We start from the raw sequence: 26,115 nt of genomic DNA, 5'->3' as shown, positions 1-26,115 counted from the left end.
AACCGTGTAGGTAATCCTCAATCTTAGGCGATTTGGTGCTGCGAGGGACTTGGAGGTGGCCACACAACTACAGCTGATCTGCACTTGTTTTTTTAATTTAAATTAAATGTTAGGTTTGTTTTTTGTAATAAGGCCTTTAAGTTTGTTTAAATTTTTAATTGGGCTTTTGCTTACTTATTTTAAACTGCTAGTTTAGCAGAAGACGAATTTTCAAAATAATTACTGTTTTCGAAAGACACTTTAATGTGGCATGCCAGATTCGGCCATAACGTCTAGGCCGAGTTTGGGGTGTTACAAGTATCGATAAATTTAAATGAGTATCGATAGATTCACAAATTTATCAATACATTTTTCCGTATCATATGAAAATGACATTCAGCTGTCCAAAATGTTTCCCAAATATCGATTTGATATCAATACCTTTTGCTTGGTCTCGATAAATTTATTTAAGTATCAATATAAGTACACCTTTATCGATACATTCTTTTATATCTATACTAAATTGGTATTCTAACCTCCAAAGGATTCATTAAGTATCGATACCTTTTGTTTGGTATTGATAAAGTTCTTTTGGTATCGACAGTTTTAATTCTTAGTCATTAAATGCTATTTATATTCATAATTTTAGAAAAATATTGACACCTATTGTTGGAGGTGAACTAATGCACTTGTATTTTCATCCCCAACAACTCTATTCAATATCCCAACAATCACAATGGTTAGAAATCAATTGAATGGTATAAATACCAACTTTTAAAGGTTCTACAACAACGAGTGAGAGTATTCAAGCTTAAAGATCAGTTAAACAACCTTTGAGCTCAAGTTTTTCTTACTTTTCTTACATACACTTCGAGCTTCTTTGTTTTTCTATCAGCTCAAGTGTTTTCTTTGTAATTTTGCTTAATTGGCAAACACTTTGATCTTGTAAGTGTTATTTCTTTGTTTGCTTATTTGTCTCTCTTTGAGAGGGTTTGAGTCTTAAGATTTGTGTAGAAATCTTAAGGGAGTTGTAAGGTTAAACCTTATCCTCAAAGGTTGATCAAATTAGTAAATTTGGGAAAATCTTTTGTTGTGAAAAACTAAGGTAGTTGAGTAGGCAATTGAGACCAAACCACTCTAAATTGTTGTGTGAATTGTTTCATATTCTTTCATTGCTTTCTCCAAATTTTCAAAAGACCAATTCACCACCCTTTTGTCTATTTTGATTGAGTTTTTGATCCATTATCGAACTAATAATTGGTATCAAAGTTAGTCTCTAAAAGACTGTTTAACAACTAAGAGAAGATCCTCAGGAAAGCTCTTCAAATCCTAAATTCAATCCACAAGATGACGTCTACATCCGATTCAGTCTTTCTTGGAGAATCCTAATCTATCTTCAAACCTCCTTACTTTAATGGTGTCAACTATTCATATTGGAAGACTAGAATGATGCTATTCATTCTAGTCAATAATCTTGTCGTATAGGATATCATCATGGACAGTCCTTCCATACCTCTTAAACAAGGAAAGCTTCTAGTTCCAAAAAGTAAAAAAGAATGAAACGAGAAAGATAAGAGCATTAAATTAGAGTTTCATCTTGTCCCAACACCAAGGAGATATGAGGCAAGCTAGAAGTCATTCATAAGGGCACAAGCCAAGTTAAGAAGTCAAAAGTGGAAAACCTTACCCTTAATTATCAAACTTTCAAAATTAAGCTCAAAAAGGATATTAAAGTAATGTTCGATAGATTCATCATCATCATAAATGGGCTTAAATCTATAGGAAGACATACCCCAACAAAGAAGTAGTAAGAAAGAAGCTAAGAAGCTTGCCAAAGTATTGGGAAGCTAAGGTAGCCACTATAGAAGAAGTAAAGTATTTTGAGACCCTCTCTCTAAATGAGCTGATCGGTTCTTTGCCCGCTTATGAGATGAGACTCGAGGAAAAGGTAGAAGAAGAAAAAGTTGTGAATAAAAAGGTTGGTGTTACTATTAAATCCACCACAAATGAAGATAGTGAATCAAAAGAAGAGGTGGATGAAGACAAAGATATGGCTATGTTTGCTAGGAGATTTAAGAGATTCATGAAGTCCAATAAATGAAAAAGATTCCAAAAGAAGTAGGGTTAAAGCTTGAATCTACCAAGGAGAAGGATCTCATAATTTGCTATGAGTGCAAGAAGCCAGGACATATCAAGTTTGATTGTCCCCAATAGAAGAAAAAATGATCTAGCAAACATAAGCACAATACTAGTGTAGTTACTTGGAGAGATGAAGATTCTTATTCATTTGATGAATTACAAGATGCTTATGATGAGTTAGGCTTGGATTTTTAAATTACGGTTTCTAAATATAAGAAAAACATTCCAAATTAAAAGATGTAAATAATTCACTCTCCAAGGTCAATCATAAACTTGAAAGTAAGATAAATTATATATAGGAAATTATAAATGATTTTGAAAAAAATAATTCTATCTTACATAATTTACTTTCAAAAGTTCATAATGATCATCAAAAGCAGCTTGAGTAGCTTGAAAAATAAAAAGCTTTACCTAACAAAGTTTCTCCAAAAAGATTTAAAAAGCAAAAGAATTTGAAAGCTCGATGAAACAAAAGGAAAATGCCAAGAAGGGGTGAATTGGCCTTTTAAAAAATTTGGTGAAAGCAAAGGCAAGAAAGAAATAAAAAACACAAAGAATTTAGAGTGGTTCAGCCCTAATTGCCTACTCCACTACCTTAGCTTTCCACCACTAAGGATTCATCTCAAGTTCACTAATTTGTTCAACCTTTGTGGATAATGTTTAACCTTAAAACTCTTTAAGATTTCTACCCCAAATCTTAAGTTTAAAAACCTCTCAAAGAGATACAAATGAGAAAAAAGAAAGAAATAATCCTTACAAGATAAATTTGTTTGCAAATTGAAGCACAAAAACAATGAAATACACTTGAACAAAAATAAAGGAGATAAGGCTCACAAGTGTATGTAAGAAGAATATGAAATTTTAAGCTCTAAAATTGTTTGATTGATGATTTTTCCTTGAAGTACTTTTCTTGGATGTTGTAGGACTTTAAAAGATGATATTTATACCCCCTAATAGATTACCAGCATTTGAGGATGTTGGAGAAGTTAATATAGCCATTAGGGATGAAAAACTAGAGTATTTATTTCACCTGAAACTTCGAGTATCAAAACCTCCAAAAAGAGTATCGATATTTTTTTGTCATAAATGCTAATTCAGTGACCGTTGGAATAAAAAATTGATACTTCAAAAATATTTTATCGATACTTCCTGATATAGGTATCGATACCTGATATATGAAAAAAAATATAATACAAGTTTGGTATCGTTTTTAAGTAAGTTATCGATTATTTTTGAAAAAGTATCGATACTAAAAACATGGTATCGATAATTTTTAGGTTTTTAACAGAATACCTTTTTGGTCTCGATTTTACTAAGGGTATCGATTATTTTCAAAAATTATTGATACCTGGCAAAACGGTATCGATACTTTTTGGCCTGAAGCAATTCTGACTTGTTTGAAAATCATTTTGATATGTTAAAATGATTTTAACTTAATTGAGATCATTTTGACTTGGTTAAAAATAATTTCACTTGATTTTAATTTTTTTTCAAAATTTTCTAAGAGCTTATTATAAGTATTAACAATTTTATTTCTTAGAATTCAAATTTAAAATTATCTTGTCAAATTCAGCTTATATTCAAAAAGACTTTTAACTTTTTATATCAAAATCATGTATCAAAGAAAGCTTAATTTAACAATTCAAAAGCAAACTTTATTAAAGCAAGCTTTAATTACTAAAAACATAGAAGTCCTTCAAGATTTTACAAGGGAAAACTTGTTAAGAGTATATGGGTCCCTAAAGGACTTAGTGATACTCAAGACAAGGATGCTCTTCTAAAATGGATACCCAAAAGGACAAGAATGTTAGGAACTAATGCTTATGGACCCAAAATAATTTGGGTACCAAAAACAAAACTTTAATTCAATGTTTGTAGGGAAATGGGCATTGCTTCAAGTTGAACAATACAAGTACGAACTCATGGTACCTTAATAGTGGATGCTCGAGACACATGACCGATGACAAGAGACATTTTATCGAATTGATGCCAAAAAGTAGAGGATAAGTTACATTTGGTGACAACTGCAAAGGACTTATTAAAGGAATTGGCTCTTTTGGTAAAAACTCTTTAATCTTTATTAAAAATGCCTTATATGTCAACAGTCTTAAGTATAATCTATTAAGTATTAGTCAATTGTGCGATAAAGGTTTGAATGTCATCTTTGAATCTAACAATAGTAATTGACATTGTATCTAATAAGATTGTTCTTGTAGGACATAGAATAGGAAATATATACATGGTGCATTTAGATGACATGCATGAATCAAACATATTCCTTATTGATAAAAATGAAAATAATTATTTATTGTGGCATAGAAAATTAAGACATGCTAGCATAAGCATATTGGATAAATTAACCAAAAAAGACTTAGTAAGAGGTTTTCCAATAATTGATTTTGATTTAAATAAAGTTTATGGTGTATGTGTTAAAGGCAAATATAGGAGAGTTTCTTTTAAACCAATCAATGATGTATCTACTAGTAGAGTTCTTCAATTAATTCACATTGATCTTTTTGGACAAATTAGGACTACTAGCTTGGGCGGAAAACAATATGCTTTTGTGTTTGTAGATGATTACTCTAGATTTACTTGGGTTCTTTCTTAAGTACTAAAAATGAAGCTTTAGAAAAATTCATCACATTTTCATAAATTAATCAAAATGAAAAAGGTTACTCTATCATTAGTGTTAGAAGTGACCATGGAACAGAACTTTAAAATCTTGGTTTTGAAAATTTTTGCAAATCAAATGGTATTAGCCGCAATTTTTTTGCACCTAGAACCGCTCAACAAAATGGAGATATTGAGAGGAAAAGTAGAACTTTAGAACAAATAACTAGAACCATGCTTTGTGAAAACAATTTACCAAAATATTTTTGGGCGGAAGCCATAAACACCACTTTCTATATTGTTAATAGATTAATGATTAGACCTATTTTAAAGAACTCCATATAAACTTTTTAAAAACAAAAAGCCTAACATTAGCTATTTTCATCCTTTTGGATGCAAGTGTTTTGTTTTAAATAATTGTAAAGACAATCTTGGTAAATTTGATGCAAAAAGTGATGAAGGAATTTTTCTTGGTTATTCCTTAAATCTTAAAGCTTATAGAGTCTTTAATAAAAGAACTTTAGTAGTTGAAGAGTCAATACATGTTATTTTCAATTATGCTAACCCTTTTTTCTAGAAAGGATTCTTGTGTTGATGATGATTATGTAAGAATATTAAACAATGATGATAAGACTAATCATTCATCAATTAACAAGATTCAAGAACAAACACAAGAAGCTCTAAAGAAGCTCACCATAGATAAAAAGGAAGTCAATCATACAAGAGAGTATAACTAGGTAAAGGATGATAAGATTTTGGGAGATCCATCCAAAGGGGTAACCAATAGATATTATCTTATAAATACTTGTAATTTTGTTGCATTTATCTCATGCATTGAGCCTAAAAATATCAAAGAAGCATTAAATAATGAATATTGGATTTTGGTCATGCAAGAAGAGTTAAATCAATTTAAGAGAAGTAATGTATGGATCCTAGTAGAAAGACCTTATGATAAATCTACTACAAGTACTAAATGGGTTTTTAGAAACAAGTTCGATGAGAGTGGTATCATTGTGAGGAACAAGGCTAGGCTTGTTACTCAAGGTTACACTCAAGAGGAAGGAATAAATTATGATGAAACATATACTCCCTTAGTTAGAATGGAAGCTATTAGGATGTATTTAGCTTTTGTATGCTTTAATGATCTTAAATTATATCAAATGGATGTTAAAAGTGTTTTTCTAATTAGTTTTATAAATAAAGAAGTGTATGTAGAACAACCACTCAGCTTTGAAGATTCAAATTTTCCAAATCATGTTTTCAAACTTTCAAAAGTATATGGTTTAAAAAAAGCTCCTAGAGCTTGGTATAAAAGACTATCAAATTTTCTTATTGAAAAAAGTTATTGTAAAGGGAATGTTGACACAACACTTTTTATCAAAAGAAAAAACAAAGATTTGTTATTATTTCAAATATATGTTGATGATATTATTTTTTGTGCTACTAATGATTTTTTTCAAGAATTTTCCAAGCTAATGCAAGGTGAATTTAAGATGAGTATGATGGGAGAACTAAATTTCTTTTGGGACTCCAAATCAAGCAAAAGAAGGATGTCATCTTCATCAATCAAACTAAGCACATAAAGGTAATGCTCAAAAAGTTTGGGATGGATAATCTCAAACCATAGGGTGCACCAATGAGCTCCTCTACAAAACTTGACAAAGATGAGGAAGGTAAATGTGTTGATATAAAATTATATAGGTCAATGACTGGCTCATTGTTTTATTTACAAGCCATTAAGAGAATCTTTAGATACATTAAAGACACTCCTAATTTAGGCCTTTGGTATCTTAGAGACTCTTCATTTAGCTTGCATGCCTTCTCGGATGCAGATTTTAAAGGTTGCAAATTAGATAGGAAAAACACCTCCGATACTTGTCAATTTATAGGCAACATGCTCATATAATAGTTTTTAAAGAAATAGAATAGTGTTGCATTATACACCACCTAAGCAGAGTACATTTCTACCTATAGTTGTTGTGCTTAAGTTTTATGGATGAAACAACTTACGGCCTATGCAATTGATGTAGATATCATTCCTATCAAGTGTGACAATACTAGTGTTATTTGTCTCACTAAATATCTCATCCAACATTCTAGAACTAAGCATATTAAAATTAGACATCATTTCATTAGAGATCGTGTTAAAAAATGAGATGTAGTTCTAGAATTTGTTGACACTTTGAACTATTCCTTCTAGTGGGTCTAGTTTATCTCTTAGTAAATGTTTTCGTTCTTTGGGGGAATGAATGTGGTTTAATACATATTTTTCTTCTAGGTTTGTGAAGACCTCTAGACATATTGACTTAGGTGCTTCCTACAGGACGCGTTTTCTACTAACATGTCAGACATGTGGCTTAAAAATACGTCTTGCAGGATGCATTTTCACTACCATGTCAGATGAAAATTCCCTTTATAGAGAGCATGTTCTTTCTAAGTATTTTAACCACCAAACTTGATTGCTCATGAGCCCCTACAACCGGAGATTCTTGGGATAAACTTGATCGAGAAAAATGTAGAAATTGCACTTGTAGAACTCACAAGCCAAAGTTAATATTAATTATTGAAGTGTAGAAGAGCTAATTAAAACACTAACTCATGCAGTGAAAACACTAATTTATTCGTTTATTCATTAATTTTTTCTGTAAATTGTAAGTTGATATTAATTATTGAAGTAAAATATAATACAATTCACAAGCCAAAATTTTAATCTTTTTCCGAACCTTCTGAACAATTCTTTGCTTTTTGGAAATATTGTACCTAACAAATGGACTGAGAAAAACTTAAATGAAAAGGTAACATAAATAATTGTAAATTTTAAACTCTCAACTTGATTGTGTACAAATCACACCAATTTAATAAATTTATTTCGTATATTGTAAATAATTATAAATTTAGGGTGTAAAACAAAGTATACAAAAAATTACAAAATTACAAAATAACATAATTATTGGTGTCCCGAATGTGTGCCACAATCGGGTGGGCATCGGGCACACCTAGAGTTCCATCGCACTATTTAGTTTGATAGCTCTTCTCGACTTTGGCTTCATCTTAATGTGCATGTTGGAGTTGATCGCTGACTTCATCTCCTTCCTCCGTGGTTGACTGCGACTGCATCCTAGCCGCCCATCATAGATCCCCCTGCTTGAGTCAATGGTTGCAAGGATGACCCACCTCGGTAGAATAACAATGATGGGGGTGTTTGCGACACTACTAGTGGGCCACTATATGGTGTTGCATAACTTGATTACGGATAGAAGGTGGGAATCATCGACGATACCGGATGCGTCAGTGTTGTGGGCAGGATCGACATGTAATATGGCAGGGTGGGTGGCAGTCGTGCATATTTTATCTCTGGAGAAGGTGTTGATGTAGGGAATGATTGCGCGTGTTGTGGTTCTTGTGTAAAAAAAACTAGTGTTGAATGTGTTGATGCTGGGAATGATTGTGCGTGCTATGGTGGTTGTGTGAAATAAACTGGAACTAAAGGTGATGATACAGGGGATGAGTGTGCGTGTTGTGATGCTTGTGACTGAAAAACTAGTTAGAAGAAAAAAATGAACTATACTGACCAAGAGGTTGCATGGCAATCGAGTCCACTGGTGTAGATGGAGCAAATGTCGATCTCGTCATGACATCTCCTCTCAACCTAGGATTGAGACCCTACTATTGGCCTCCTACAGTGACGTTGTCAACTCCTTCCTGAAGCCGGCAGTAGATACAGCTTGTAGTTATGCCTAAACCACTCCATGTAATTCGAAAATGTCGCCAACTGCGGTGTGAGAAATGGTTCACGTATTGGCAAGTAATCGTACCCATGCTGCCACATATCAATGTATTTCTTGCGAAACGCAGGTCAATCTTCCTCGGGTCTCCCCCACAAATCGGTCTTGTGCAAGTCATCGAGCTTTTGCGGTGGCGGTGGAATACATTGCTTACACTCGAATTGTCGCATCACTCAGTTGGATTTGTGCATCTAGACAGTTGCAAAAATGACCAATGGCATTTTCACATGCTAGATGTTGGCCAAAAATTCTATCAAAACGCATTCTTGATTCCTTGGATTCGCATATGGCATCTATACAAAAAGTAGTACGAATTTATATTTTTTAGCACATACCTAATATTTAACTTCAAGTGCTAGAATTCATATTATATAAATTTAAAATTTATAAACTAGTCTCATCTTCGAGCTCGGTTGGTATACCGTTGTGTCTCGTGGGGTTGTTCCACCTATTCAAATAATATGTTTTTTCAAAATTACAACAATGAAAAATAAAAATGGTAATGATATTATCAAATGAATTTTGCCATATGACGAGTGAGAATTTATAAGGGAGTTCCACTCGAGGGCATAAAAATGGTAGTCGATATCATGCCCACGATTGAAGAAGCATACAACTACCGATTTTAACTTTATCTAGTATCGTTGCTCAACACATTTCTTGGTACAAGGTCGCCAGCACCGCTAATCCCTAACTAAGTCATCCTGATTCTTTCAAGTCAGCTCGTAATAGTAGCCACCTTAAATGTACCAGATTGCGAGATTTATCTGGAATTAGAAGACCTTCGATCAACCTCAAGATCAATGTGCACGCGAAATGTTCCTTTTCAATGTCACTTGCAGAAGCCTTAATAGTTTGAACTTTGGAAGTTGTCCTCCAACAATCTCATCTCGATTTGGCTACCCTTAAACTTGTTCGGCACCTTCTTTAGTAGTTGCTCGCATGTTGCACTCCAATCCGAACTAGTAACTGGCCCCATAACGACATCCCCATTGACCGGTAGATCGAGTTGTAAACTGATGTCCTTGAGTGTAATTGTACACTCGTCTCATGGAAGATGGAATGTGTATGTCTCCATCTTTCGACCAAAGCATTGATAAGTAAGGGGTCCAATTTAGTCCCCTCGAGCATGCGAGCCATGTATAAAAATCCTGCATCTTGCAAGTGTCCATGAATGACATCTGGTGCACCTTCGCTTAAATTGTTTATGTACGCCTCCAAAATCTGATCTTCAGGCTAAGTATAAAAACATAAAAAAAAGTAATAATCTAAACAGCATAATAATTAACTATTTAAGATTAAATAATTTAATAAATTTTCTTAACAACATAATAATTAACTAATTATAATTTAATAATTTAATAATATTTTCTTACCTTGAACATCGGAGTTTGCTTGTCATCTAAACGAATAAGTTGATTTGTCATATTACAAATTATAATGAATAAAATAAAATTGAAGGATTCAGACAAAAAAATAAAAAGAAAAGATTTTAGAATTTAGAATTTAGAATTTAGAATTTAGAATAAAAAATCGAGAATTGACAATTGAAAATAAAAAATTGAAAATCAAAAAGTGAGAATTGAGTTGAAAAGAATGAGGTTTGGAGAAGTTTATATAAGAAATAATATGGTTATTGGTATCCTACCGCTGTTGGAATTCTGCACGTTGGCCAGAAAACACTACCTACATTAGTAAAAATGCGCCCTATAAAACACGTTTTTCTTTCTCTCTCTAAAAATAATGTAGATGAATAAATTTTCAAAAACTCAATGTGATTTCTCAATTAAATTTTTTTTAACATATTCACATAAATCAGCCTTAAATCAATTGACTGTCAATTGATTAATTTAAAACTGAGTTGATTCTTTCCGGATATTAATACTTTTTATTTTCAAATTTGCATAATTTACTAAATTATTATCTTGTTGGATATGCATTTTAATGAGAATAAAGATGGTACATATATTTGGTTTAATTCCTTAATTGTTGAGATAAAACCTTACTAAATACGTAAATAAATAAATTCACAATCAAAAGAGTTCTGATTTCTCTATTATTTAACGTAAATTACTTACAATATTTTTATTTTTCTGGTAAATATATTTATTATTTTAACATTATTAAACCTTATTAATATATATTAAAGGCGTTCATCTGTTAAATAATCTATTTGCCTCGGGTCAATTTGGGTTGAGTTTAAATTTAGATTATTTAATCTTAAGTTGATCTAACCCGATCAATTTTATTGTTAAAAAATAATAAAAATAATGCTATATTAATATTTATAATTTTTATAATTAACTTTAAATAAAAATATTTATTGCTACATGTAAACAATAAAAAGAAAAGTCATTTTAATTAATCGAGACAAGTTAAGTTCTCTAAGAAAGTTTTTGAAACCTGACCTCAACACAGTCTATGAACACTTTTAATGTATTTGTATATCTTTATTATTTTGAAAATTAATTGCAATAAATTCACAATCGTGCTCTTTTACATTGACTTTTGTAATGATATGGGTCTCATTTTTTTTTAAAATTACATTTTCCCACTAATTGTTATGTTGTAATAATTATTAATGAATTAAAATTACAATTACATCTTAAACTAATGGAGTGTATTTTTATTATTAATCCTTATAAATTATTACGTGTTATAGTTTGGTATCATGAATTTCTTTAAATTCTGAATTATTTTTATAAATATAGTAATTAAAGCATCTATTTAATTTTTTCGATAAATCTCTATTTAATCTTACAACATAAGTCCCTTTTATTTTAAAATACTTTAAAAAAAAAAGTCTCTCTCTTTTTTACTCGAATTATATGAATATAGATACAAACTTAACTATATATTTTAAATTTTAATTTTAATTTTAAAACTAAATAACAACATAATTGTAAAATAATATTAAAAACTCTATAAACATAATTTTATATTTTTAAAAACAAAAAATATAATCTAAGTATTTTAGTATAGCAATTCTATAAACACAATTTTAATAAAATATAAACAATATCACAATAGATTTATTTTACATTTTTTTACACCACATTTATTTTATATTTTGAAACTTCAAACAATGATGCTAATATTGCACTAAATTATTAAAAAAATGTGTATAATGATGATAATATGTTTTAAGATATTATGTAATTTTAATTCAACTAAGCACACCTTTTTAATCTATTACATGTGTTAATTAATTATAAGTCTTTTTTTAAAAAAATTGGACTTATAACAATATTTTGAAGCTGTCGAAACCGTTTTTTTGAAAACAAAAAATTTTGGTTGTCAACTTTAAAAACAAAACTGGAGTCGCCACCGATCCTTTATTAAGGTGTGATCGGCCTACCTTAAAAATAATTTTGGTCTGCGAAATTTGAGAAAACAGGTTCGGGAGTCAGTTACGCACGAGGAAGGATTAGTACCCTCGTAACGCCCAAAATTGGTACTAAATTGATTTTTTTAATGCCTTGGTGTCGAAAATTTGAAAAGATTTTAAAATGAAACTTTTTATTTCATGAACGAATTAAAATAATAAGACATTCTTATTTCAAAGAAATAAAACATCACACCCAGTGAGTTAGGGCACAATGTTTTTAAATCTTCAAAATACCCGAATATTGCCTTTTTCTTTTGAAAATTCTTATTTCGAGAAGAAAATGTCATGACCAGTAAGTTAGGACCCAACATTTTGAATTCCCGAGAATAAGCTTTTATTTAAATTTTGCGAATTTATTGCAAAACAAATACTTGACTTTCTAAATTCATCGAAAAATAATCGCAATCCAGTAAGTTAGGACACAATCTTTCCCGAGAATCATGAATGCCAAATATTTTGGAAATTTGTAAAAATATGATGATTTTAATGCTTCGATAAAACCAAAATATATTTCCCGAATGGTATGTTAAAAGTTAATGTATAATATGAAACACAACTTTAATTTCAAACATATATGAATAAATATTTACAAATATATATACAAGTACAATTTACAAGTAAATTTGCAAACAAAAAGAAAGAATGAAATTCATCTAACCAAAAAAACTAGTAAAAAATGCATGTATATATGTATATGAAAATCATGAAAATAAAATAAAGATAAAAAAAATGTATATGTGTATATATTTACAAAATAAAAAATGTATAAGTGTATGTATTGGTAAATTATGAAAATACGTATATGTATATTAAAATATTTACATATGTACAATATGTATAAAATAATAGAATATATATAGAACAGTAAAAAATGTTTTTAAAAAAATTTATATATACGTACGAATTATAAAACATGGAAAATATATGAACATTATAAAATATAAATGTATATATATATGTATATAAAACTATGAGAATAAAACAATAACGAAATATATCAATATATATATATGTATATGCATTAAAACATTTAATATATAAAGTACATATTATATAGTATATATGCATGCGTATGTATATAGAGTAGTAATAATAATAATAACAACAAATGGGGACTAAATCAAAATTAAACAGACTTTTAGGGTCAAAAATTAAAAAAACAAAAGGGCCAAATTAAATTGCGCCTGAAAGGGGAAGGACCAAAGAAATAAATATCCCCGCGCTGGCCAAACGGCGCCGTTCTAGTGGTTGCAGGCACATGGCCCCTGGACCAAATTGAAGCAGGAAAGAAATTTCGTTGCTGAATTGAAAATACATGAAATAACTGTATTAAAATCAAATAAAAAACGGGGGACCAAATGCGTAAATTCCCCATTTAGAGCCAGAACGCGCGGACTCTGTTGCAGGTCGGGTCGACGCGCGGGTCTGGCCCCTTTCAAAACGGCGTCGTTTGGTCTGTTATAAAACCCAAAAATAAAAAATAAAAAAAAAATAAAAAAAAACAGTTTATATTAAAACACCAAACCACCCTAGCCTTCTCTGCTAGGGTTTTTCAATTTTCCTATTGTCGATGCCGCTAGGCCGACCTTTGGCCTCCGATGATGCCCCGGCCTCCGATTGCGACGGAGAGGGGACACCGCGACAGCACCAGGTAAGCTTCTTTCCCTCTTTTCTTTATTATTTTAAGTGAAATAAAATCCAAATAAAAGAAAATACAAAATATATATATATAAATAAAAAGACGATGGACACTTCCAAGAAAACAAAAAACACCTAAAAATACTGATCTTTTCTGTTCTCTCCCCCTATTTTCGTATGCTTTTTACACTGAAAAATCCCCCATTGTTTACAAAACAGATACCCTTTATATAGCCTAAAAATATAAGCCATTTACAGTATTTTCTCCTTTTTTAGACTATTTCTAGTCCACTTTTGCAAGAAATCGTGAAGAGCACGACGCGGGGAAGGCAGTTGGCCCCGAGACGTGCGGCGCCTAGGGAGTCTGATGGAGGCGGGGCTTGCTGCGGCTAGGGTTTCGGTTGAATTGTTTAGGGTTTTTGCTAAAAATGTTGTGGGCTTCTTGTTGGGCTTGTAATAAACTGAGTTTGCCCCATTGTTTATTTCACATGGGCCCGGGCTAATTTGGGCCTACTACAGAAACAATTATTCAGGATTGAGATTGAAGATATAAAATATTAACATAACGAGTTCTTTTTTAAAATTTTAAATTTTCAATAATTTTTTTGAATATCAATAATTAATTCAAGTTTAATTTAATTTTTTTCTTAATTTATATTTATCATAATACTAATTATCATAAATTTAAAAATTAAACATTTATATGATTTTCTTTTACTTCCTCAATCATTATATTACTGAAATGTTATAAATTTTTGTAATAAGTATTTAAAAAATAAATATAAAATATTATTAAAATATTACAGAAAGCGCGCTTTCCGTTCTCTCTCTCAGGGTTAGGGTTTTTAATATTTTTAGGTTTAGAGTTTTTTTAAAAGGGTTCGGGGTTTTCGATTGAAATCGGTGAATTTCAAAGGTAGTTTTGAGGAGTCGGGGATGTGATAACATGTCTCATATGTTGTGACAGGATAGGAACATCACCTCATAAACCCATTTTTGGGAAATCTAGTTTCGAGGTGATTGTGCTTGATAAAATAAGGGGTTGAAGTCCAAGTGGAAGTCTCAGTCGCCAGCCGTGATGCGGTCACGGGTTCGAGTACAATTGGGGGCCAGTTGATGGTCATTACGTGGTCACGAGTTCAAGCTTCTTGGATACTCCACAAATTATTTCTTATATATACCATATATAAGATTAAGGTCAAAATCATAGGGAAAAATGGAGGGATTTCAGGTGTAATCAACGTAATTTTTTTTCTCTATTTCCACGCTGTTGATATCTTCAACCTTTCATTCTTATCCAAAGGCTAACACCAAAGTGGACACAAGAGGAGGAGAGCAGGTTTTTCAGCGGAAGTAGAGGTTAAACTTTGGTCAATGCGGCAACAATTGTAGTTATTAATGAGTTGTTTAATAATGACAATCGCTGTCAGCCTTAAAGGAGCATCACTTTTGCTCCACCGAAACATTTGCTCCCCTCTTGAGAGTCCTCTTGCGACCACGACGATGCCGACCTTCGGATAAGAATGAAGGTTAAAGTTATTGGCTGCCTAAAAATAGAGAAAAAATTACGCCGATTATAGCATGAAGACCCACAGTTTTTCTCTATGATTATGCCCTCAAACTTCCAAATGTTATTTATAAGGTAAAATTTTTGGGTATTCAAAAATTTTGAGCTTGTGGTCGCATAACAACCGTCAACTAGCTCTCCCGTTATACCTCGATCCATGACCGTATAACGATCGTTAATTGAGATCTCCATGTATACTACCACCCGTGACTGTACAAAGCAAAGTCACCTAGGAACCTGACTTCCCCAAGATAGGCTTCGGAGATAATGGTCACATCTCAGCATGATATATGAAATGTGTGTGGCTCAGAGCGATATCGCATTACCGATGACTCAATAATACCTCGAAAATCAACCAAAAAATTTTATTGATAGAAATTTTTAACACCAAGAAGTATTTTGTAGAGGAGGGATAGAGTGGCTGTGGAAGAAGATTTTTTAGGGATGATGAAGTATGGAGTGGAAGACCCCTTTTTATAAGCGTGGGGGAAGGGTTGGATTGCGAAGTAGAAATTTCCCGCGGTCGAAAACACGTTGCAAGACCAGCATCTTCTAGGAATATATTCAAAATGTACTTAAAAATGATTGAAAAATTGAACGGACATGTACTTTTGAAGAAAAAGGTTAGAGAAAGAACCAAAGTCGGTTCCAACTAAGCCAGAACCTTGCGGGTCCGACAATGATAGCTTGGACAATGCTTCAGATCCAGATTTGCGATACATGGCATATGAACCTCTGCCCCATATGACCAACATCGACTTATCAATCAAGGGTAGTTTAGAGTTTTCGCGTCTACCGCATAGAACACCTACCCATGCACGCACATCTTGTGACGTATGAGTACTAGAAGTTGGTATGGAATATTCAAGCAAAGATGTTTTCCTTGTTATACTAAAGAGGTATAGCTTCAAGAACAGCATGAACTACCACGTCACAAAGTCTCATTCTGAGAAATTCAAGGGAACTTGCGCAATTCACAACGAGAGGTGTAAGTGAAAAGTCATGACATCTTTACAGAAGAAGACCGGGCTGTGGATGATAAAGAAGTATTTCGGTCCACATACTTATGTTGTGATAGGTGCAAGTTAGGATCATCCCAGGCTAGATTCTAACATGATTTCTGACATTATCTACCAATGGTGAAGGTAAGTCTTAGAGTTCTCGTCCCGGTGTTAATTACAAACATTTGTAGCCAGCTTGGCTACACTCCATTATACTTCAAAGCGTAGGTTGGAAAAAAAAAGCTATGCATAAGTTGCATCATAGTTGGGGCAGTTCGTATAATTATTTTTAGCAATGGTGTCAAGTGTTGAATTGATACGTTCTAGGTTTCATAATCAATCTAAAAACACACCCAGTGTACTTCGGCGATCAATTGATCCTTGAGAAAAAAGTATTCCATTGATTCTTTTGGACCTTTGAGTAATGCAAAGAAGCTTTCTAGCACTACAAGCCATTGGTAGAAATTGACAACACCTGGCTGTACAAAAGGTATCAGCATCGATTTTTGTTTGTTGTTGCTTAAGACAGTAATCGAAAGATTTTGTCGATTGCGTTTGCAATAACTCCTGGAGAAATGATAGACGACTGGGATTTCTTTCTGAGCTGATTGCACTATCGCATTTGCCCGCAGCCCAACATATGTGTCATATTTGACAGGGGAATCGAAATCCTGTCCGCGATTGAGCGGCAAGGTAGCTTTTTGGTTCGCACCCATCATAGGTACTGTTTACAACATGTTAGATCCAACTACCATACAAAATGACCTTCGAAAAGTGAGCGAGATGTAATCATCAACATGGGTATGTAATTGGCACTACCTGCATAGTCATGTTGTACCGTATTTCGTTCATTGTTTGCATTCATTGGTATTCTTTTCTCGACAAGTTACAAGTTCATCTAACGTCCTTTTAATGAAATGTTAAACAATTTGGGTGCCATCCACAGCTATAGTGTGACATACCTTGCCAACATACCTTTTGAACAGTGGACGCAATCGTATGACGGGGGTTTACAGTATGAGTACATGACGTCAAACTTATCAGAGCGTATCAATTTTGTACTAAAGGTGTTTAGGGTTTTAGGGTTTAAGGTTTAAGGTTTAGGGTTACGCATCATTTCCCGATAACCTCGATTGTAAAAGAAACAAACTTTCATCTGACTGCATTGTTTCCAAAGAGGGCAGCGACGTACGCTGAACAGATAGCAGACAGCCATACTTAGTGTGATGATATAATACAAGAAATTAGGTGAACTACGATAAGAGCGACCACTATGTATGTAGTGTGCCACTCTCGTCGGAACCGGGAATATCAAGTCACATAGTATGATGATGTAATAAAAGAAATTAGGTGAACTACGACAAGAGCGACCACTATGTATGCAGTGTAACACTCACGTCGGAACCGGGAATTTCAAGTCACATAGTATGCTAGGCCAGATTAGGACATGTTAGGGGCATCATATCGTGTCAACCTAATAGGAGGGACTTGCAATTGTGGGAGGTGCCAAGCTCTTCAGTTCCCATACGCACATATAATTGTCGCATGTGTGAACCTAAAAATTGAGTACACGTCTTACATCAACGATGTGTACAGTTTAGAATGCATGCATAGAGTATGGAGTCTTGAATTCCCACCCATCCCAGATGAGAGTACGTGGCTGCTAGTGTTTAGCGTGCTATTCGAGTTGGCACTGAACATGAACCTACGTCACGTCCCAAAAGGTTGCCCAAATACCACCTAGATACAGAACAATATGGATATTCGGGACAAGGATAGTCAACAAAGGTTATGCGAGTATTGTAAAAACTCGGAGTATATAAAGGCAACATGTTCTATGTTGAGGGGTACTTTGGGGACTCATCGATAGCATTATTTTCGAGAAAAGAATATATTCAATACGATGCTTCCACTATTTTGGTGTTCAAAATTTGTTTTTATTAGTAACTTACACATAACTCGGTTTAGAATGTAACGAAGGCAAATATAATGTTGGAATGAAAATCTATGGTTTCTTTATATATATGTCATATATATTTCCATCGCAGTAATAATAAAAAATACATTAATCATGTCATGGGGAAGAACGTGTGCCGTAAGGTAGTGGACAACACTCGTGAGGAGGATTTTTGGGCACAACCGAAGATGCAGACCTATAAACTTTTTCATTGCATCGTTCTCGTCATCATCGCCTTCACCCTTACCTTCTTGTTCATCTCCATCGTCGTCATCGTGTTCATCTTAGTCTTTGTCTTGATCTTCGTGTTCGTATTCATCTTTATCTCCATCGTCTTCCTTCGTACTCAAGTGTCGTGTCATCCTAGCCTTTCATCATGTATCTTCCACTCTACCGACAGACTGTTGTGCCGATAACCCACTCTGATAAAAAAATAACACGGGAGATGTTTGTGTCATTATCAGCGTGTAATCGTAAGGTGCAAGAAAACTTGAATACGTCAGTATTGACTCAAGCATTGGTGTCATCAGTGATGGTGCATACGTTGATATTTGGGTCGACATAGAGGTGTAGAATGTGAGGGATATTGGTGGCCTAAAACATGTATCTACGAGAACAGAAGAACCAGACACGTATGGTGGTGGTACATTGTGCGGTGCTTGTAAAAAAATAGGGTTAGTGAAATGAATAGGGACAAGTTGAGTGAACTAATCGGGATATTGCGTAGACATATGTGGCACTTCTTGGGGTGGAGCCAATGACGAACCAACCATGCAACTACATTTGGCCCAATATTGCTGCTGGGGTGGTCGTCGTTGCCTCTTCTGACGAAGTTTCCTACTCCTCGCCTCCACTGATAGCATATATGACTTTCTAGTGACTCTGAACCACGACAAGTACTCCAAACAAACTGCTGTGTCCACTTAGAAAAATGGCTCGTAGACAGGTAAGAGTTTCATCCTATGACCCCAAGCCTCGATTCACCCATTGTGCATCTCTCGTCAATCATCATCGTTCTTCCCCCACATGTCCACCTTGTACAGCTCCTTCAAGTCTCACGGTGGCGGTAAAATTTGTTGTCTCCACCCAAACTGTTGCATCACCCGGTTTGATTCTTGCATTTCCACCATCGCATACACTTTCAACGACACAATTGCATCCTACATCCCCTCATTGGCCAACACTTCCGGCGGGATGCATATTGTTGTCGACGTATGGCATCCATTCAAACTGAAAGGCACAATTGTAAATTCCGTTATGTATGAAATTTTAGTTTACAAATTATTGCGTAATTAATATAGGTTCGAAAGAATAAGTAACTAACATCGGCTTCCAAGCGTTAATCTGACAACAGCCTAATATCTTTCAACTCCTTGGTAATCCCACGTAACTTGGTCTATGGTTTCACCTATAAAAGCGATATGTTAGTTCAAACATATGATAAATAAAACATTTACTGTACAAACTACGTATTTATTAATAAATAGTTTTTACCTTATCATCAAAAGAAACATGTATGAGTCGTTCACTCGGGGATATAGAAATGGTAGTTGCCACTAGACTCACGACTGCAGTAGAAGCAGACAATTAACGATTGACATCTTATCTGGTTCCGTAGCCTAACACAATTCTCGGTATAACATAGTCAGCACGTATGATCCCCTACTCAGTTTTTCGCATTCTTTGAAGTCTATTAGGTGTAGTAGCCACCTTATGTGTACCCAATTTCAAGATTTATTGGGCATTAAAATGTCCCAAATTAACTGAAGGATGGATTCTTAGACATATTGTTCTTTGACGACCTCGGTCGCATCCATAAGAAGCTTATAGAATTTTTTTGCAAACCAATTCATCGATATTCGGCCGCCATCAAAATTGTTTGAAACCTTCCTAATAATGTTACGCAAAGATCCTTTTTACCGGGAACAATCGTTGCTCCTATGACGACCGACCCATCCACCGGTAAACCAAGTTGTAACGTCATGTCCTTTAGTGTGATTGTACACTCGTCACGTAGAAGATGGAAAGTGTGTGTCTTGGGCCCCCATTTTTCCACCAATGCGCTGATAAGTCTAGGATCAAGTTTGCAGCCCCAAGCAGCGAGATGCATGCAAAAATCCTGCTTCTTGTAAGTAACCACAAATTTCAGTGATTGGAGGCTTTGCCAAATTATGCATGAATGCCTCCAAAACATGATCATCTGCCTATTTATAATAACAAAAAAAATATTTTAATTTATAAAAAACAATTTAAATTTAACTTAATTGAAAATAACGAAAATTAAAATTTCTTCTTACCATTATCGCTTGAGCGACGAAAAGGTGTTTGTCATTGAAACGAATTAGAGAAGTTGTCATTCGTGAAAACTTAATCCGAACGAATAAAATACGGAATAATTAAAAAAAGTAATATTTTTAAATGAGAATATTGAAAAAATTTGAACAAGAACTTGAAAAAATTGAGAAAGTTAAGAGAGTTAAGAGATTAAAAAGAATTGAGAGAATAGGATGTGAGTGAAAAAAATTATTTTAAGGTGGTATTTATAGGTAAAAAAATTTGACCGTTGGCCCTTTTAAATTTTTTTACTGTTGCTCGGCCAACGGTCATTTGAACGTTGAGGTAAAGTGCGTCTAGCTGGGTACTCTTTTCGTTTCTCTCTTCAAAAACGGACTATATCCCTAAAATTTTAAAAAGAAACGGCATATAAGCATAATTAAAAAAATGGTGTAATTGCTTAATTTAGTCCAAAATATACTAGCTCGTGTATTTTTTTATACTTAAAACTTAGTTTTTTTTATTTTAAGGAATTTAGTATATTTACTTTTCGGATTTAGAAATATAAGTCTAATTGTTAACATGGTTAAAATTATTCTACTAAATTTAGGTTTACTACAATTTTTTATTACATGGCTATCAAATGTGTTTTTTTTAAATTTTAAAATGTCATACTAATGAATTTAATTAATAAAAATAAAAATCAATGATGTTAAAATTAGACCCAAATTTAAGAATTAAAAAAAAATAGAAAGACAGAATATCTAAGAACAAAAATAAAGAAAGTAAATTTCAAATATGCAAAAATGAGCTGGATTCAATAACGGCATGGGTACGTTAGAGGATCCAAAACTTTCAAATTCAAAATCAGTGGCACCGTTGTTATTAACACAACATCAAAGCCCAAATTGCACCACAAAAATAATAAATAATTTCAAACTAATTATTTAAAAAAAGAAATCCTCTATAAACCATATCACTCTTTAATCGGCCCCTCCTCGCTCTATCATTTTCTCAAACAACCAATCGACTCTCCCAGAAATCGTACATCGACTGTGAATTAATCGGCGATTCCATCAGATTGAAAGTAAAAATAAATAAATAAATAAAGAATCGACGATGTCTCTAAGACCGAACGCGAGGGCGGAGGTCCGGCGGAACAGGTACAAGGTGGCGGTTGATGCGGAGGAAGGCCGACGGAGGAGAGAAGACAACATGGTCGAGATCCGAAAGAACAAGAGAGAAGAAAACCTTCTTAAGAAACGCCGCGAAGGACTTCTCTCTCAACAACAACAGCCGCAGCAACAGCAGCTGCTCTCTTCCGCCGCCGGGTCCGAGAAAAAGGTATTGTCTTCTGATTAATTGATTTTGATCCGTCGGATCATGAATGATAACTAGGGTTAAGTTGTTATGCATGAATTTCTGCATTGAGTTGATTGGCAATTGATTTATCTCGATTGGTTAATTTATATATTTATTTATAAATAGGAGGTAGCTCAAACTTATATTAATTAAATGAAGTAAAATACTTGTTTAATTTACTGATTTTAGTAAGGCTCAATAAAGAACAATATTTGATTTTATGTATTTAATTACTATTGAATTTAACATGATTTTGGTGCGTTTATAATGTAATTGCAGTTAGAAAGTCTTCCCGCCATGGTTGCGGGTGTTTGGTCAGATGACAGGAATATGCAGCTTGAGGCAACTACTCAATTCAGAAAGCTGCTATCAATAGGTTGATAAATTGTTTTGTTGTTCTTGATTGATACAATTTGTTTTTAGCTCTGTAAGTTTGATGTTATTTCTTATTCTTATTTTATCTGCAGAACGTAGTCCTCCGATCAACGAAGTTGTACAGTCAGGTGTTATTCCTCGCTTTGTTGAGTTCCTTGCAAGGGATGACTTCCCACAGCTTCAGGTTATTTAGATTTTCTTGGTCTATTTGTTATTGTTGTGATTGCTTCATCTTTTTTAAGTGTTTTTGTTTGTTCTTTTGGGTTGTAGTTTGAGGCAGCTTGGGCTCTCACAAATATTGCTTCAGGGACTTCAGATAACACCAGGGTTGTGATTGATCATGGAGCTGTCCCTATATTTGTTAAACTTCTAGGTTCTCCAACTGATGATGTTCGTGAACAGGTATGTATTGCAGATTGCAAGTGATCTTTGTTCATTTGTACAGTTTATTTGCATTTCTCATATGGGGTGTCATTCGTTTGGAATTATAGGCTGTTTGGGCATTAGGAAATGTTGCTGGAGACTCTCCTAAGTGTCGCGACCTGGTCCTTGGCCATGGGGCATTGATGCCACTGTTGGCACAATTCAATGATCATGCAAAGCTCTCTATGTTGCGAAATGCTACTTGGACTTTATCCAACTTTTGTCGGGGCAAACCACAGCCTTCATTTGAGCAGGTTTGACTTTTTTTTTAACACAAATGTAGGAGTTGTTATGACTCTTTTGCTAATACATGGTGCTTTTGAAATTTAATAAGCAGACAAGACCAGCTTTGCCGACTCTTGAACGCCTTATTCATTCAAATGATGAGGAAGTCCTTACAGATGCATGCTGGGCCCTATCATATCTCTCAGATGGTACTAACGATAAAATCCAAGCTGTTATTGATTCAGGTGTCTGCCCCCGACTTGTTGAGCTTTTGCTGTAAGTGCTTCACTTCTTTCCCTTTTCTCAAAATTATTTCTGATTCAATGTGTTTTCTTCCTTATTTTCTCCCCTAGCAGTTGCTTTTTGATTTCTAGTTGTTTTGCATATCTTCTTACACATTTTGCCCCTTGTTGTCAGTCATCCATCCCCAACTGTCCTAATTCCTGCACTTCGCACTGTTGGAAATATTGTTACAGGGGATGATATGCAGACTCAGGTATGGATTTCGTTTTTGGCAGATTTGTTACTTTCCTTACTGTTATTTCTTCCTCTTCAAATTTGTTTTGTGACTTTACGCAACATTCAATAATGAATTGTGACTTGATCATAATTCTTCAAAATTGACAGTTCTATCTTTTTATTAGCATTAGTTTGACAGAATGTCTATACATGTCAATGTAGAATCCGTTGGTCTTTACTCAGGTTGGCTAGCTAGATATTTCCGACCCTTTTTTGAGTTCAGAACCTTGACTTTAGCATTGTTTTGTTCATTAGATTTTATTTTAAAGAATTTTTCTAGAAAACTTGAAACCGGGCATTTATTACTGAAGATTGACTCTTGCGTTTCAATTAACATTTGACATGCATATAGAGCCGAAAAGACTTGATGCATGTAATGAGTGTAGACTGAAATAAATTGCACATCTTCCATGATTCTATCATATTTTGTGTTTGGCTTCTTGATTGGCATATGATTAATGTACTCTTGGTCTTGGTTAATTGGCATATTATGAGGTGAATTGGTTTATGCCTTAAGTTACATTTGGATTAGACAGAATTGTCAGTTGTTTGGACAATTCCTTGTGCTTTTCTTTGGAATGCAGTTTTTGTGTTCGTGTCACTACTTTAGGTTGCCTTGTGCTTCTTCAGTATTGTGATGCTTCATTATATTCCCCTTTCAGTGTATAATAAACCACCAATCCCTTCCATGCCTTCTGAACCTGTTGACAAGTAACTATAAAAAGAGTATCAAGAAGGAAGCTTGCTGGACCATCTCAAACATCACTGCAGGAAATGTAGATCAGATACAGGTATGACAAACCTATAGTTGATGGTTTGTTAGGTTTCAACTGTAGTCTTTTCACCCAGTTTGCATGAATTTTGAAAATCCTTTGCAGGCTGTAATCAGCGCTGGCATTTTTGCCCCTCTAGTCCATCTACTTCAAAACGCAGAGTTTGAAATCAAGAAAGAAGCTGCTTGGGCAATTTCAAATGCTACCTCCGGCGGCACCCACGAACAGATAAAGTATATTTTCTTTGCCTTAATCATTCTCTAGGGTTCTTCTTGATACGAGAACAAGATCCGGTAAAATGATTTTTTGTTTTTGGTTTGCCAGGTTCCTGGTGAGCCAAGGTTGCATTAAGCCATTGTGCGATCTTCTAAACTGTCCAGACCCAAGAATTGTGACAGTTTGTTTAGAAGGCCTTGAGAACATTCTGAAGGTTGGGGAAGCTGAGAAAAATTTGGGTCACACCGGAGAGGTCAATCTCTATGCCCAGTTAATTGATGATGCTGAGGGGTTGGAAAAGATTGAAAACCTCCAGAGTCATGACAACAATGAAATCTATGAGAAGGCGGTAAAGATTCTTGAAACATATTGGGTGGAAGAAGAAGATGAGCCATTACCCCCTGGTGATGCTTCTCAATCTGGGTTCCAATTCGGAGGCAATCAACTTCCTGTTCCTTCTGGTGGATTCAATTTCAGTTGAAGGTACGCATTTGAATATACGTCTGATTACCTTTCCCAAACAATCCACTCAGTCTGTTAGGAAAGTAGTGTTTCTCATAAACCAGACAGTAGGCTGTGATAAATGTTTCCTTAAATGTATGAGAGATTATACGGCTAGGGGTGTAATCGAACCGAGCTGAGCTTGACTTGAAACTTGGGTCAAGCTTAATAATAGATGTTCAATCAAGCTTGAGCTCAGCTTGAGATAAGTAGCTTGATTAAGCTTGTAATATTCAAGGTACGTGAGCTGTTTGAGCAGAATATTACTAAGCTTGAGCTCAGCTCGATAATTACTGAATCGAGTTTAAGTTTTTTTTGAGTCGAATGCTAGTAGCTTGCAAGCGCCAGTGTTTCATTTACGCCCTTATTATATATGGCCATGCTCTGAGCTCTTATTTGAGTCCTCTTGATGGTTCTTGTAAAGTTTAATACGCAAGAAAATACCTTTTTTATTTAACGATTAGGTTATTGCAGAGCCTAATTTCTTAGTGAGTTGCATGTTATACGACAACCATCATGTTTCTTGTCTTGGTTAGAAGATTTCCTTACATGATTACAAATTCGCAGGACACATGGTTGGAGTAGTAGGAAAGGGGATTAAGGTCGGGTATTTTATCTCGGTGTTTGGTTTCGGTATTCACATACAGTTGAAGTGATGCCAAAGTGTGTGATTAAGAAGTCATCTCAATAAAGACGGGTGAATGACACACCATCATGGTAAAATTGTTCGAGGAGAGAGTGTCTGGTAAAACCGTTTAAATACTTATTTTACTTCTCCATACGGTAAATAAAATTCTTTCACAGCATCCTTGTTACTGGATGCAAGGGTGAGTTTATTTTTCTTTATATATATTATATACATATATGTTTGTCTTTGTTTTCACTGTAGTGGGTAGTTGTGGTTTCTGATCATAAAGAGCCACCAATATCAGTTTTGAGAAGGGATTATTTATCTTTTTCATGTAATGTATGATTTCGTTAGAAACAAAAACAAAAACGACACATGGTTCCCCACTTCGCTTGGGGTACGGGTGTCTTAAACTTGAGTTCATATATTGGAAACCCCAACCGTGTGAAGTTAAAAAAAAATTCCGAATAGCAATTAAAAGGCTTCAAGCAACTTATTTGAATCGAGTGATGAATTAAAAAAAATTATATACTATATTAAAAGTTGATTAAATCAATTGGTAACATCTATATATACCCGTTTAAACACGTACTTTTGCTCGCTATAAGATTTGCGTTTTTGGCTGCCACCACAGGAACGGCTATGTTGAACAGTCGGTACCCTCTCCCATATTAAAATGTAAAATTTTATTTCTCTTCACTTAATTTAATATCTATTTTTTTTAATAAAGTTGTGGATAAATCCAAATTTATAAC

The 26,115-nt window shown here is 34.0% G+C and overlaps 1 protein-coding gene across 2 annotated transcripts; it reads left to right on the top strand.

Annotated features, from left to right (window-relative positions):
• Positions 1-21,250: 21,250 nt before the first annotated feature.
• LOC107910972 (importin subunit alpha) lies at positions 21,251-25,783 on the top strand. Of its 2 annotated transcripts, none has more exons than XM_016838888.2 (11): positions 21,251-21,682; positions 21,980-22,076; positions 22,168-22,259; positions 22,346-22,477; positions 22,567-22,752; positions 22,836-22,999; positions 23,141-23,219; positions 23,905-24,033; positions 24,121-24,248; positions 24,340-24,714; positions 25,300-25,783. In XM_016838888.2, exons 1-10 carry the CDS (start codon positions 21,458-21,460, stop codon positions 24,710-24,712), a joined length of 1,605 nt encoding a protein of 534 aa, XP_016694377.2. In that variant the 5' UTR covers positions 21,251-21,457; the 3' UTR covers positions 24,713-24,714; positions 25,300-25,783. The 2 variants fall into 2 exon arrangements, with proteins under 2 accessions (XP_016694377.2, XP_016694371.2); XM_016838882.2 differs by having other exon boundaries at positions 21,270-21,682; positions 22,833-22,999.
• The last annotated feature ends 332 nt before the right edge of the window (positions 25,784-26,115 follow it).

This window comes from Gossypium hirsutum, chromosome D08, assembly GCF_007990345.1.
Source record: "Gossypium hirsutum isolate 1008001.06 chromosome D08, Gossypium_hirsutum_v2.1, whole genome shotgun sequence".
Taxonomy (NCBI): Eukaryota; Viridiplantae; Streptophyta; class Magnoliopsida; order Malvales; family Malvaceae; genus Gossypium; species Gossypium hirsutum.
The sequence above is the reverse complement of the archived record's forward strand: the minus strand, read 5'-3'. Positions and strand labels throughout refer to the sequence as shown.

Bases quoted from the DNA above. Each gene is read 5' to 3' on its own strand.
- LOC107910972 (XM_016838882.2), top strand. From the start codon at position 21,458: ATGTCTCTAAGACCGAACGCGAGGGCGGAGGTCCGGCGGAACAGGTAC. The intron at 22,260-22,345 runs GTTATTTAGATT...TTTGGGTTGTAG, and splicing joins ATGACTTCCCACAGCTTCAG to TTTGAGGCAGCTTGGGCTCT. The intron at 23,220-23,904 runs GTATGGATTTCG...TTCCCCTTTCAG, and splicing joins GGGATGATATGCAGACTCAG to TGTATAATAAACCACCAATC.